The following is a 13,529-nucleotide window of genomic DNA, read 5'->3' on the forward strand; positions in this document are numbered from 1 at the left end:
GTTAACGGGCTTGGGCTCAGGATCGTGTTTCTCTGTCACACTAAGGTCGTCCTGCATGATATCACCCATAGAGGTTTGGGCTTCAGCATCATGCATGTCTACTTTGGACTGAGATGAGGACCCATGGTGAGACATATGGGCTGACTGGGACTGCACATGATCCATGTAGTCCATTGCGTGAATGGGCCAGTTGTAACCCCAGTGCACCGCTGGCTGGCAGCCAATGGGGCAAGTTACTGGCTGAGGAGGACCGCAAACCACCACTAGCAGCTGGCGGTGGGTACCGAGGGCCATAACCACCAGATCCGCCCATCCCGCCGCCGCCGCCGCCGCCACTACCTTTGCTCACCCCACCACCACCACCTCTGCTCATTCCTCCACCGTATCCCCATTTCGTTGCTGTCCCTTGAGAATGTGCATAGTTTGACTGCACAGCATCGGTATGGTCAATTAAGACCCTGTGGGCGCAGCAAAAAGTACTCAAACATAATAAAACCAAGAACAGCACCACTTGCACGCATTGTGGGAAAATCATTCTGGTCAGCAGTTAGAGTTCCTTGAATGATGATCTGAAAGGATTCAAAAGTTGTATTTTTATAATGAAATCTTGTTTTCAGTTAGATAGAAATGCGTCATGCCAGCAGGCTCTTGCAGAACACACTTTTAACCTTCTCCCGGATTCTACGTATTTGGGACTCATGACCCTTGCCCTGAAATTTCTTATTAACTCAATAAAGATAAATAATCAAATTCATACATATGTCATCACCCAGAAATGAAGCGCAGAGATCAAATTTGGAGTTCTAAAACTCTACATATCTTGTAACTGAAAATTAAGTGTGACAACAGGAAATGAGCAATGGAAGTATATATCATGTGCTATTCAACATTTAGGTTAGTCTCTGTTAAGATTTATTCACCATCCTGTTGACTCAATTCGGCGGCCCTCAATGATTCAGCCATCATTTTTTCTCGATTCTGCATTTGTCTTTCGACCGCTACCATATAGAGGCCTGAACAAGCAGACAACTCAAATATGTAACCCATAATACCAGAAAATTAGCGAATTAGATCTGGAAAATCTTCCACTAACCTACTAAGAGTTTAAAACACAACAAAGTTAAGTTTACCATATATTATTGTTCGATGCATGAAATTTGACGTGCAACTTTCATACACTTAATCTAATATGTTTAATGTTGAGAGAATTAAAGGTGATAGACAACTCTCAGTGTAAATATAGGATTTTCATTGTGCATAGAACAAGCCAGTTTTCTAAAGGACGATAATTATCGCAGAAAACATTCTCATAAGCATGAAAAATTCACAAGCAGCTTCCTATAACTGTTAAGACTATTAACCTTTGTGCATTCCGTCAAAAGATGATTACTTCTTGCATTTTGCATATAAGCAAAGACGACACCAGACACCTTCAACCTAGAAAAGCATCTTAATCTGAAAATTAATCCTGAATTTGGAAGTATTGCCATATCTTACACTTGAAGATAGATAAGCATGAAACAAACACAAGAAAAACTTGATAGTTGGCAGATTGAATAATCAAGAGCTAAGTATCAAAGTATGGTAAGCAGGCAAATTGAATAATCTACTTAGCATCATAGTCCATGGAACACTGACTGAGAATAATAATATCAAAATAATATACTTTGTTGGCTGCCTACCAATTGCACTTCCAATTGCACAGACCCAGAGGATTCTTGCGGACCATTTATCACCAATTACTCCTCGGTCTCCAAATCCCATATTTTTCTGTCAAAACCAAGTTATAATTAGTACGTTTAACAACATCAGGACAGCTTTCCAGAGTCAATGAGGGCTCCCAAGCATCTACAGGAGCTGACACTTTTACATTTGAGAGCAATAGAGCAAATGACCACAATGTAGCTGCATATATCATGAAGGAAACTTCACAATTAAATACCTTGCGATCCAGAACAAATCAAATCTAAGTTAGGAAACTTAGCCTCCCTTATGATTCTGTAAATTTATGGAGAAGCGAGTGTGAGATGCGCGACTGGCCTGAGAGTGACAGAGAAGATGTGTTGAACTTGAGTTTAACAGGAAGCGAGGATGAGTTTGACCTAATTTTTCCCCCTTCAGAGGATTGTGTGCTTCTCGTGTGCCAAAAATCCGTTAATTTTAATCGTTGGGTTAAATGGAAGGACCAAAAATGCCAAGACCAAAATTACAACCCCAAATTATTTTACAACCAAAATCACTTTAAGTGGAGGATCAAAACTCCAGTTGGGTTACATACAAAATCTTCTGATCAAAATATTACTTGGTAAAAGGAAGCAATAAAAACATTGACTAGGGCTCAGAACTAATTCAAATTTATTGAGTCAATTTCCGGGCCACCACTAATATTCAATTCCAACGCCCCAATCCAGTCGATCCAAACGATTAATCAAAATGTGTAACTAAACAAATACAATTTTCATCGAAAAACTTATAGATGTTGCACTGTCTAAACATTGATTATAAATCACTACTCTATCGCAGCAGTGCAGGATTTTCCACCAAAACAATTCCTCAAGTAAGAATAACGCCACTCGAAATCAACAACTGGTTATAGCTTTTCGATTTATCGGCTTGATTTAGCTTAAAAGTCTGCGACAAACAATACTCAATTCTCTTACCAGTTATGGAGTACGGTGAAGGTGAAGTATACGATGAGCTTGAAGACGTCGCAGGCAACGCAGGAATAATTCCTGAGAAGGGTTTTAGGCGAACAGGCGGTGCAGTGTTGAACTAAAGTCGCTTGTCTAGTTTATACAATTTTGTTGGTGGTGCGCTTTTCTTCTCTCACATTATTTCAAGGGTAAATCACAACGATTTTTTTTTTAAATTTTGACATAATTACAAATGTCTTGTAAAATTATAATTTTTTAATTAAAGAATAAATATTTATAATTATGCCAAATTTTAAGGGAGACTGTAGTAATTTACTCTTATTTCAAACTCTGGGTGGCTGTAGAGGTAAATTCAATCTTATTTTATAGGGGCAAAGTCTTGTTTCACTGTAAAAATATATTTATTATATTTTTTAATAATTAGTAGTTTTAATAGTACTTACATATTTTCAGTAAAATTAACATTATTGATTGGCATGATATCTCTTAATAATTTAACAATTATTAAAGTATATGAGTTTTTTCAATTTCCTTCGAGATATTTCATCCACTTTAATTAAATTTTATTGTAATTTAAGGGTTAGACTTACGAACCATAGTGAATTTATTTAATATAAGGAATTATTACCATGTCTTTAAGATAAAATGTACTAAAATAAAACGAAATGTAAACATGAGATACTAACGAAGAGATTTAATTGTTGATGAAGTCTATTACAATTAACGAAGTTGAATCCCATATTATAAAGTCATATATATAAATCCCACCAATCTGTAAAATGCTATTATACTTTAATAATAATTATCATTCTATTTTATTAATAAATACTAATTAAATATAATTATCTGATATCGATATTATGAAACAATTACCGAAAGTCTTTTGCAATTATTATCCATCTGCTTATTTGATAATCTATTGCACTAAAGACACCGAAATGGGCAAGCCTTTGTTAATAAACGACCCAATTATTTGGTACTTGGAAATTAAATTTTATGTGATTTCTATAAAATGCGGATATTTATTTTATTTTATATAAATATCATAGTATCTGGTTTAATAATTACTAAAAACTTATTAAATTATAAAACAATAGATTTGATTTTGGTAACAAGCTTAATTGAAATTTAAAATTTTCGATTCTCAGTAAATACGTTAAACCGATTAATAAATCCAAACAATTATTACAAAAGATTAAGGAAATTACTTAATTATATATATATATATATATTAATTCAACACGTGCTTGATCATCTGTCAATAATATACGATAATAATTACTGATTTAATTCATCAAGTACAAATTCATTTAAAATTACACCTAATCAAATATAAATATTGATAGAAAGAATGAAATACAGACAATAATATACACATTTAATCTAATTTTAGAGTACATACCGTAAATCTAATATTACACTTTTTTATTACAAATTAATAGAATCAAAATTGGAATAATAACTTTGACCAAACATGAAATAATTGAATTATTTTTTAGAATTACTAATTTTATTTTTAAATTATAGCCAAAATATTGTTAAATAAAGTAATTTTAGCAATGCCAAATTAGGAAATAGTGCCTCAAAAAATAAGAATTAATCATCGGTGAATAACAATTTATTCCTTGTGATATTGAAAATGAGCATATTATTCCCTTATGAAAAAAATATAGCAATTTATTCTCCCTTACTTTTTAAAATGAAATAATTTACCTCTTTATACATGGAGGTAAATTGTTATATTTTAAAAAATATAAAAATATAAATTGCTATTTATTTTTTTATAAGAAGTAATTTGCTGGTGTGGAATATTACAAATGAATTGTTTGCATTTTTTCCATTAATTATTATATTATTGAGTGAAAATTCTAATAAAAGATAAATTGATTCGATGCGTGACATGGGCCCACCCAACATTCCGTATAAAAGGGACACTTCGTTCGCTTTTCTCTCTCTTCACTCGGTTTCACTCTTCTCACTCCTTGTCTTCCCTTGGATGGAAGCAGAATAAACCATACAGGACACACGGTTGTAATACCGACAGATTTGTTAAGAGTCTCGGTAGAGAAGGAATCGAATTTTTTCTTCGCCGATTGAAGTAAGAACTAATTTCTGTTATTCGTTTCCTTCTATTTCTTTGCTAATTTTCAATATTGTGCAATGTCCTTTATTTGCTGTAATATATGGAAAAGAATGTATCTGTTATCAGTCTAATGTATTTTTAATCTGTTTTTGATGACTAAGTTTTGTGCTGAATGCAGTGGCTGAGTTGCATTGTGTTTAAATAAAAGAAGTTTTTTTTTCTGTCGAGAATTGATTAAAGATGATTAAGTTCTAGTGAGAAACTCTTGACGGTGGAGATGAAAGGGAAAATGTTTATTGATTCCAATGTGGGTTCATATGGAAACTATGACAGGTTAATTTTTGAAAGTTGTTAAAGAAAGTTATGGATTGTATTCACGTCTCTCCCCCACTGTTGCCCATCACAACACCGGTGGATACTAGCATATGGACATTTCTTAGTTCTTATGCCCTGCTTCTGTGGCTCTCCGTGTTTGTTCACATAATTGCTCCTAAAAGTAGTGATTACAAGTTAGTGGCGTTACAAGTGTAGATATTCTTGAAAAAAAAAAATAAATCCTTTTTGTGAATTCCGAAAAGGATATTGAGCAATTAATTTGTGGGACAAGGGATTATTTGAATCTTCATTTGAGGGCACGTTTAATGCCATTATATAATGTAATTCTGATGGCTTTCATGATTCAACTTTATTTGGGGTAACCTGAACGTCTCAATTATCATGTTCAGAAGGGGCATCTTCATTTGCAGCTCTATTTACCAGTGAATAGTGATAATTTATTGAAATGCTTAGGTGTATTCTACAGCTGTTTCTCCCCATGATATAATAATTTTGTCATAACATTGTTTGAATTATAAAAGTGATTTTTTTTTTTTTTTAACTTTAGTTATTAGGTTTCCATTTGTTTTACCATATATGTATGATGGTCTGGATGAACTAGCATACATTTACATAGGTTTTTAAACTTGTTTGACCAGGCCTCTCTTTATCGGCAATGACTAATTAATAGAGTTTACGATGTTATCTAGGTGGGTTGATTTTCTTTTATAAAGACGACAAAAGTTTTGGTGTGTTCAGAAATTGGTTACCAGCTTTTGTCTTACTCGCACACGTTTTATGTATAATGTTTAACCCACAACACATGGTCCTTGGTCATGATAGGGCCTAGAATCATGCACTGGAATGCGTTACTTTTAAGCAGATGATTTCTGTGCACTACACCACATTTTTATGTGCTTAAAATTAATCACAAGACTTTAGGTTTCCTTCCTTCAATATCCTGGTTTCATCTGACGTTTAGGTAGTAAATTCAAGCATTTAGGAACTTCTGAGTATGTTTTTCTTTTTGTTTATATACTGAATCAAGTGCATATAATTTTCTCTTTTTCGCTTCTTGTGTTCTCTGTCTCTTTCTACAGAGTGCAAGGCATAGAGAAAATAACCCATTCTCTTCTCTAACTCTTGAGGTAGGGATTCTTTTGGCTATTGGCTCGCTCGTTAATGCGTTGTTTGCTGGATCTTTGCTATTTCTGAGAATAAAGATTATTGTCTTTTTTATTTTATCTTATTTTATATTCAGGGTGACAGAAAGCATGTTTCTGTCATCTATATCGCAAATCAGTGATTTGTACATTTTCAAAAGCAACATAGAGTGTAATTAAACAGTATAATATTGACGGCCTTGATGCATTAATTTTTTGTTTAATTTGAATTAGTCTAGATTATCATGTTTTGATGCAGTTTTTCTAATTTGTGTGCCACGGTTTATCTACAATATCAACTTTCAATTTACTAAAGAGAGCAATTGGAAATAAATTGTGATGTTATCTGGGAATATTTTTCACTCATCAGAGAAGAATTTTTCTCTATTTTCTTCTGTTCATCTTGTCTTCAAAGTCAACATATCTGCTTTACTTGGTAAGATTAGAATAGAACAAATTTAAAAGCTTTTTGCAGACTCTCTACAAGGCCTTACTCACCTTTCTCTAATTACCGGAGTTTGCAATGTTGTCTTGTTGATTATATTAGTGTGATATGATAGTACTTCTATCAAGAAGAAAAGTTCTAGTTTCTTGGGACACCCGCTTTCGTTCATGTTTGCACATAAGACATGACTCCTGTTTCTAATAGGCAAGAATCATGCGGGCTAGGTTGCCCTTTTTTTTTTTTCCCTGTTCTTTTGTGTCCTTTTACCTAATAATTCCTATGTGCTACAATTTAAGCTTAAATCCTGCAGTGTTCCTTCCTTTTTGGAATTGCGGAGATACGTAGATCATAAATTAGGAATGTATCTCTCCTCTCCATTGAATTTGTCATTATGTGTTTCATTTTTTCAATTAAATCTTCATTCGGGTGCTTTCCTTCTCTCTTTTTATGTGAAGGATGAAAGTTGTACCTCCTTCGAGCTTTTCATATACTGATGAAGACCAGAAGAATTTGAAGGAATTGCTTGAAGCCTTTGGTTCCATTGTTTCCCTCGATGACATAGCTTCTGCCTACTGTGAAGCTGGTCGAAACTTATGTTATGCTGCTGAAATATTGTGTAACAAGCGGGGCAGCATCTTTGCGACGTCTTCATCAAAATCACAGGACATCGTAGAAAACAGAACTAGTGCATCTTCTGAAGGACCATCCGATTACATCTTGGAAAATGCACATATTACTAAATCAAAGTCAAGGAAGTGTTCAGCGTCAATGGGAACTGTGTCTAATGTCATTGGAAAGGATTACATAACACCTAGACCTCAATCAAATGGATTGAATGAGAAGTTAAAACCAGTGAAAATACACTCAGATGACTTTCCAGTCTCAGAGATCTGGGATGAGAAAAAGGAATCAGCATCTACCTCTCGAAGTGAATCCATGAACACTGATATTGAAGAGTTCCTTTATAAAATGCTTGGAAATGGATTTCAGCTGGAAAAGAGTGTAATCCAGGATGTTGTTGGTAAGCACTCTTCTTGAATATTCTGACTAGCTTGTGATGTTGTATGGACCTTTTTCCATCATGTTACTGAGCTGGAGAAATCTAGAATTGATATTTTTCTATGTCTTGAACTTCCGTACTGTTTGATTTTAATGTCTAAAGGTTGTGAGAGAATAAATGTGGTAAATTCTTTTAAGTTACAGTTTGCTACTTTTCATGACTCGTTTGCTTTATCTTTGCCACCAGAGAACCATGCATTTACAAAAATTACTTTTCCAGCAAAAGTTCAGGTTGAAATTTTCTCATTGTTGGTGTTTCAGCTGATCCTTTTAGGTGTTGATTAGTCCAATCTTTCTTTTGAGACGGTGGTAATGATTTACTACACCTTGAGAAATATCAACGAAGATATGGATGCTAAACCATTGCTGAGGCCTTTCCTTATGATAGGACCATCTTAAGTAAACCGTCTAGGTGGTCCATTGTATTTAGTTGCTTCTGGAGTTCTTTTCACTATTCTGTTGCCCAAACTTTTTGCTCTTTATAAATGTTGGTAAAATTTTGACCCCTTGCAGTGAGACTAAATGTACATGGAAATTCCTTTGGATAAATTGTCAGCAGTCTATATTTTGGTCATATTTGAATATCTTATATCTTGCAACACTTGCATCTCATTCTGGCTTGTTTATAATTTGCAGGTCAATGTGGGTATAATATGGACATGGTAAGTGTATTTTGGTTTAAAATTGTTATTAATATGGAAATGCCAGTTCTTTTTATCTCTAAAATTTGGAAATATGATGCCCTCAGAAAGAATGTAAACTGAAAATGTTTTTGGATAAGGATGTGTAAAATGAACTGTGATTTCATTTATTTATACAGAGGGTTGATGAGATAATTTATATACAGAAACATGTTTTATTTTTACATTTTAAAAACCTTTGAGCGAAATCTTCTCTAGAAGCGACTTGTTTTGTTGGACAATGGGGGCATAGGTTTGAAAATAGGGTGAAAATGGTGGTTTGCACTTGTGGAATATTATTAAGACAAGCCATTTGTCAGTAATGTGAGAATAAAACAAACACAAGTCACCTTGGTTTCTAAGAATATAAAAATGTTTCTATAAAACAAAACCAAACATAGCTCACTGATCTAACAGTTATTAAGTTATGAAGGGCATTCTCATACATTCCTCGAGGTTAAGGCGCCTTTTCAGTTTCCTATTTACATATGACATTTTCTGTATTCTTGTGATTAAATCTATCTCCATGTGTTCTTACTGTCACATACTAGTGCTCGGACGTCCATTTTAATTTGGATTGAATATTCTGCAAAATGGGAACAGTCCAGTGGCAGCACCTTATGCATATAATATTCTCATAAACTAGTGCTTAGAATCCAATTAATGGAAGACTGCCGGTTGCTAGTTTAACCACATTACAGAACTGTAAATTAACTTTTCTATGTGATACAGTGACTGCTGCTTATTCACTTCTCTTCCTAAAAATATGCAGAGCATTGATAAACTTCTTGATCTGTCAGCAGCAACCCTAGAGAAGAGTGATGATGTTATTGGCATAGCTGCTGGAAATGTGAAGGTTGCTTCTCGGTACACTTACGTCATAAAAATATATCTGTCAAATTTTGCATCAACAACGCTTCTGAATCAGATAGGATTTGTTCAATAGATAATGCTTTTTAGTCTTAAACCTTTATTGTATACTGAATTGTTTTCCACTGATTCTATTCGAGGCCAAGAATTCTCCTTATAGATTGTCTTAATTTAGAATGATATGAATGGTTCACTAGTAGAACAAGTTACACTCTGCAATTGCCATCCTACTGATTGTATCTGAAATGTTTTCGTTGTTTATATATATATAACAGACAAAGAAGGGTAGCCTTCAGCTGGGGTCCATGTCTGCTAGAACAGAGTCGCCAGTTACTGATTTTTCTGGAAGGTATGGCGTCTTTGATTTGGAGTATATATTGGTGCAAGTGATATGTGAGATGTTTCTTTCCTCTCAAATGTCATCAATCCTAGATGATGTTAATTCCCTACAGAAGGTTGTGAATCATACTTATACATTAACACTCTTCAGATCGAAATCTGGTGCGAGCAGTGGAGAACCTCGGACTGAGATGAAAAAGAAAGACATCTCTAGAGAAGTTCTAGAGGCGTTATTTAGTGTGCCTAACGTATTTGAGGAAAAACAGGAATGCAGCAATCCAATTAAACCATGTCGGCGATTACCTTATGGTCAGGTCGTCTCCAAACCACCAAAAGACAAATTCATAGAAGACTTTACTTTTATTACAAGACAACCAGTTAATGCTAGAAGTAAGTGCTTCACATTGGCCATTGTTCATGTCTCCTTCCTTGGTTTTCTCATTAAGTTACTAATTATTTAGTATTTGCTCATTTTACCATGTGAAAGCTGCAGATTTGCTCATGACTTCAGCAATGATTAGTTGCTCTTATGATGTCTTTACATCTATCAGAGTACAAGAGAAATTATTTTGGCTTTCTTAGTTTATACTATAAGCGCTTGTGCAAGCTTGAAATAATAGATGTCTTTGACATTTATTTCCATCTCTATGTTGCTTTGTATAAGTATATGGTATACTCTTACAACTTTTGTTCCATTGAAGATTATTGACACCTCCTTTGCTATTCAAGAGATTTATCTATTTGCCATATCCCATCTACTGTTGCTCTTGTTTGTTTCTAGAGTTAACTTCATAGATCATACTGCTGATTGTTTGTCATTCAGTATTTCAAGACAAAGATGTCAATGACACTACATGCCTGACAAAAAACATTTTTTTCTATTTTAAATTTCTGTCCTGTTTTGTCGGTAGGCTGAGAAGTGCTGAGGCTTTATACTCTCTTTAATCTTATTTATCTCCCCTACTGGATTCTTACACACTTTACAGACGAAGAACTTTAATATGTCAATACTGCCAGCTTATTCAGTAACTGTTTTTACTAGCGATCAACAACCACATCTTAGTCCTGATGCTGCTGCCATTATCAATATATTTCTTGCACATGTGCCAGTTGTCCCTTTCAAATGAGTATTCTGTGATTGTGATTTTCCTAAATGCTTACTAAGTGCCTTAGTCTTGCATCCTTGAATTGATGTTTTATTGTGCATACAATTGTTGGTTATTAGCTGATGAAGCAAATCAGATTAGCTATGAGGACTTGCGCAAAGCTGTGATGGAGTATTGGATGACAATGAAAGAATACTATAAAGCTGTAAGTTCTTCTACTATGGCCCACCTTTGCTACTCATGCTTTCCATGAAACTTATCTAGAGAAGTAGGTAGCATGTCTTTATACTTGTTATGCCATATCTTAGGTTTTGAGAATGTTTATAGGTATAGGCTCCCATTGTTCGTTTAATAAATATTTGTAATTTTTAACAGGCTGTGGATGCATTTTCTCAAAAGGATTATGAGAATGCACAAGTATTTCTGGATGAGGTATGCTGTAGATACCTCTTGAATCCTCCACTAACACTTGAATCTGGTGTAAATGTGATATAATTTTTTTCTTATGGCTATTGTAACCTGTCGTGTACATTCTTACTGAAGTTCGTAGTCATATTTACCAGCTTGTACTTGTCAAGGTCTTCTTTTTCTTCTGTTTGATTCTCTGCCATGATTTTACTTCTTTAGATTCTGGACAGTCAGCTACCGACTAGTTAGTTAAGTGCTCGAAACAGTGGCCCCTCTTAAAATTTAACTTTTTTATATACGCTTGTCAAAGCATTTTGTAGTAATTGATCCTTGTAATGCATGCACAGCAGCAGACATCTTGTAGTCTTGAATCTTTTTCAACATACACCCTTTTCATAATGAGACATATGCAGTTGCACGCATAAAGACAGAGTAATCTGCCGTATATAGATGCAAGGTATTGGTGGCAATCTCCTATTAGGTTGAATGAACTTGTTTGAAAAGAAGATTCAGACTGTATAAGTCTTTTTCATTCATATTCTCATGCAGATGGTTGCATTGGCAACTGTATAATATTGTTTTAGCTCTCTGTTTCTCATCCTCAAGTAGAGGTGTTCTGTTATAAGTTTTAACTAGGTTTTGGGCCTTATAATTTCCACATTAGTTTCCATTGATGTACTTGTGCCACTTCTGAAGGGAAGAATTAGTGATTTAAGGTTTTACTTTTGGTCTGGGTGTCTATCAATTAAATGCTAATAGAGGTGGAGAATGATTAAAAAGTTTCTGAATATCACATCTTTTCTGTAGCATATTCCAAAATTTGAGCCTCACTTGCGTGGATTTTCAGACTTTTTCAAATGCCATTTATTATATTTAAGTATATTTCTTCCCCTGCTTTATTCTAATAGCAATTATTCATTTTATCCACATGGAGCGGGTTCTAGGGTAGCTTTTATATGAGGAAGGCCCGAGAAGCAGATGAAAAATCTGCTCAAAAGCTTATTGAGGACAGGTTAGAGTAAAGAGTTATACTTTTGCTTCTTTATGTTCCTTTACATTCCTTTGCTGCATATTTTAATTCTTTGACCAGTTGCATGTGAAATGACCTAAAGAGCTCCCATTTTTCGCTGCAGCGAGGAGGAGGAAGAATTTTCTCTAAACATGCATTATCTTGAGCCAAAGGATGCTCTGCACCATATGAAACTTCATTTGACCTCTCTTTCCGGTTTGCCATGTTGGTTATCATTTCTATACCTTTTTTAACTATGGCTTTAGTTAATGACAGGACTCTGATTACTTTTTTCTTCATCAGCTTTCTGCTACCTGAAGTTTGTCGTTGGGACCGATGATGGAGACAAGAAAGATGTCCGGCGGAAGCGTCTGGTACGAGTATTCTGAATATTGGTTGATAACTATATAGTATTTGATTATTTTGTAAATATTTCTTATACTATTTGAATTGTTTTCCCTTCGAACCATGAGATGATATATTCTCTGGTTAGACATAATGATACCTGTTCAAGTTCTTATAAAATACCAAAAAATTGGGTTGTTGTATATGTTAGGCTACAGCTGCATACGACTAGATCCATAACTTTGATGACAGGGTGGTCATTTTTCTGAACTTGCTCTCTCCACTGAAAGCTGACTGCTTAAAACAGCAAAATCTAGCAGTAAAATTATGCTTGAAAATTACTGCTCCATCATTAAATGCTTAAGATTCTCTGTTAGGACTAGAAAAAACTGTAACATATGGGATTGTTTATCAGAATCATTCTTCATCCTGTGGAAATACATGTGCTTCTCGCAATATACCGTATAGCATAATCAAGTATCCTGATATTTCTGCTGCAGATTACCAAGCTTCTCGAAAAAGAGGGGATTCCATGGACTGAAGAAGGAAATGGATGGACAATTTCAATCCGAGTGGACGAGATTGATCCGAAGAAGCTGAGTTTCGCAAACAAATGAATGATCACACCTATCTTTTGATTGATATATTATCTTTGAGTTTTGGAACTCACATTCAGGACATCCATTTCTGTTGATTTCTGCACTAGTTTTAACCCCCGAGAGGACCCTCAGGACCTCCAATTTTCATTTTTACCTGTCAGTGAACTACATGCAAGAAGAAACAACGTTGCTTGATTTGACAGTATTTATTCTTTTTGTTGTTGCATGATTGTTACTGTGCAAAATTTTACTGAAGCGATATGGTTCACCACAGATATTGTTTGTTCCTGGTGTTAACTCCTAGACTTACATTATTTCAGCTAAAACTGATCAACAAAATGCATGCAGTAGAATCAAGAACTGCAGATTGTTGCTCGTTGACTTGTGTGAAGTGTTAGCTAGTTCTGCCTATATTCTGTTTTGCGGGTGGATAAACAACATTTTTTCGGGTATA

The 13,529-nt window shown here is 34.5% G+C and overlaps 2 protein-coding genes across 6 annotated transcripts; one reads left to right on the forward strand and one right to left on the reverse strand.

Moving 5' to 3' along the window:
- LOC105165375 lies at positions 687-2,811 on the reverse strand. 2 transcript variants are annotated; one of them, XM_020694175.1, is made up of 4 exons: positions 2,661-2,799; positions 1,943-2,040; positions 1,683-1,770; positions 687-1,013 (listed from the first exon to the last, which is right to left on the reverse strand). In XM_020694175.1, exons 3-4 carry the CDS (start codon positions 1,762-1,764, stop codon positions 913-915), a joined length of 183 nt encoding a protein of 60 aa, XP_020549834.1. In that variant the 5' UTR covers positions 1,765-1,770; positions 1,943-2,040; positions 2,661-2,799; the 3' UTR covers positions 687-912. The 2 variants fall into 2 exon arrangements, with proteins under 2 accessions (XP_020549834.1, XP_011082658.1); XM_011084356.2 differs by lacking the exon at positions 1,943-2,040 and having other exon boundaries at positions 2,661-2,811.
- Positions 4,600-13,348, forward strand: LOC105165376 (putative nuclear RNA export factor SDE5). 4 transcript variants are annotated; one of them, XM_011084360.2, is made up of 13 exons: positions 4,600-4,752; positions 6,153-6,200; positions 7,116-7,681; positions 8,356-8,381; positions 9,172-9,255; positions 9,545-9,618; positions 9,760-9,998; positions 10,834-10,919; positions 11,090-11,146; positions 12,067-12,134; positions 12,256-12,347; positions 12,435-12,505; positions 12,977-13,348. In XM_011084360.2, the coding sequence occupies exons 3-13, from the start codon at positions 7,117-7,119 to the stop codon at positions 13,091-13,093; spliced, it is 1,479 nt and encodes a 492-aa protein (XP_011082662.1). In that variant the 5' UTR covers positions 4,600-4,752; positions 6,153-6,200; position 7,116; the 3' UTR covers positions 13,094-13,348. The 4 variants fall into 4 exon arrangements, with proteins under 4 accessions (XP_011082662.1, XP_011082659.1, XP_011082661.1 ...); XM_011084357.2 differs by having other exon boundaries at positions 4,601-4,752; positions 12,256-12,356; XM_011084358.2 differs by lacking the exon at positions 4,600-4,752 and adding an exon at positions 5,911-6,034 and having other exon boundaries at positions 12,256-12,356.

Source organism: Sesamum indicum, linkage group LG6 (assembly GCF_000512975.1).
Source record: "Sesamum indicum cultivar Zhongzhi No. 13 linkage group LG6, S_indicum_v1.0, whole genome shotgun sequence".
NCBI classification, from domain to species: Eukaryota; Viridiplantae; Streptophyta; class Magnoliopsida; order Lamiales; family Pedaliaceae; genus Sesamum; species Sesamum indicum.

Coding starts and splice junctions, on each gene's coding strand:
- LOC105165375 (XM_011084356.2), bottom strand. CDS start 1,764: ATGGGATTTGGAGACCGAGGAGTAATTGGTGATAAATGGTCCGCAAGA. Junction 1,014..1,682: donor TGCAATTGGAAGTGCAATTG/GTAGGCAGCCAA, acceptor CTGCTTGTTCAG/GCCTCTATATGGTAGCGGTC.
- LOC105165376 (XM_011084357.2), top strand. CDS start 7,117: ATGAAAGTTGTACCTCCTTCGAGCTTTTCATATACTGATGAAGACCAG. Junction 9,619..9,759: donor GTTACTGATTTTTCTGGAAG/GTATGGCGTCTT, acceptor AACACTCTTCAG/ATCGAAATCTGGTGCGAGCA. Junction 12,357..12,434: donor CTCTCTTTCCGGTTTGCCAT/GTTGGTTATCAT, acceptor TTTCTTCATCAG/CTTTCTGCTACCTGAAGTTT.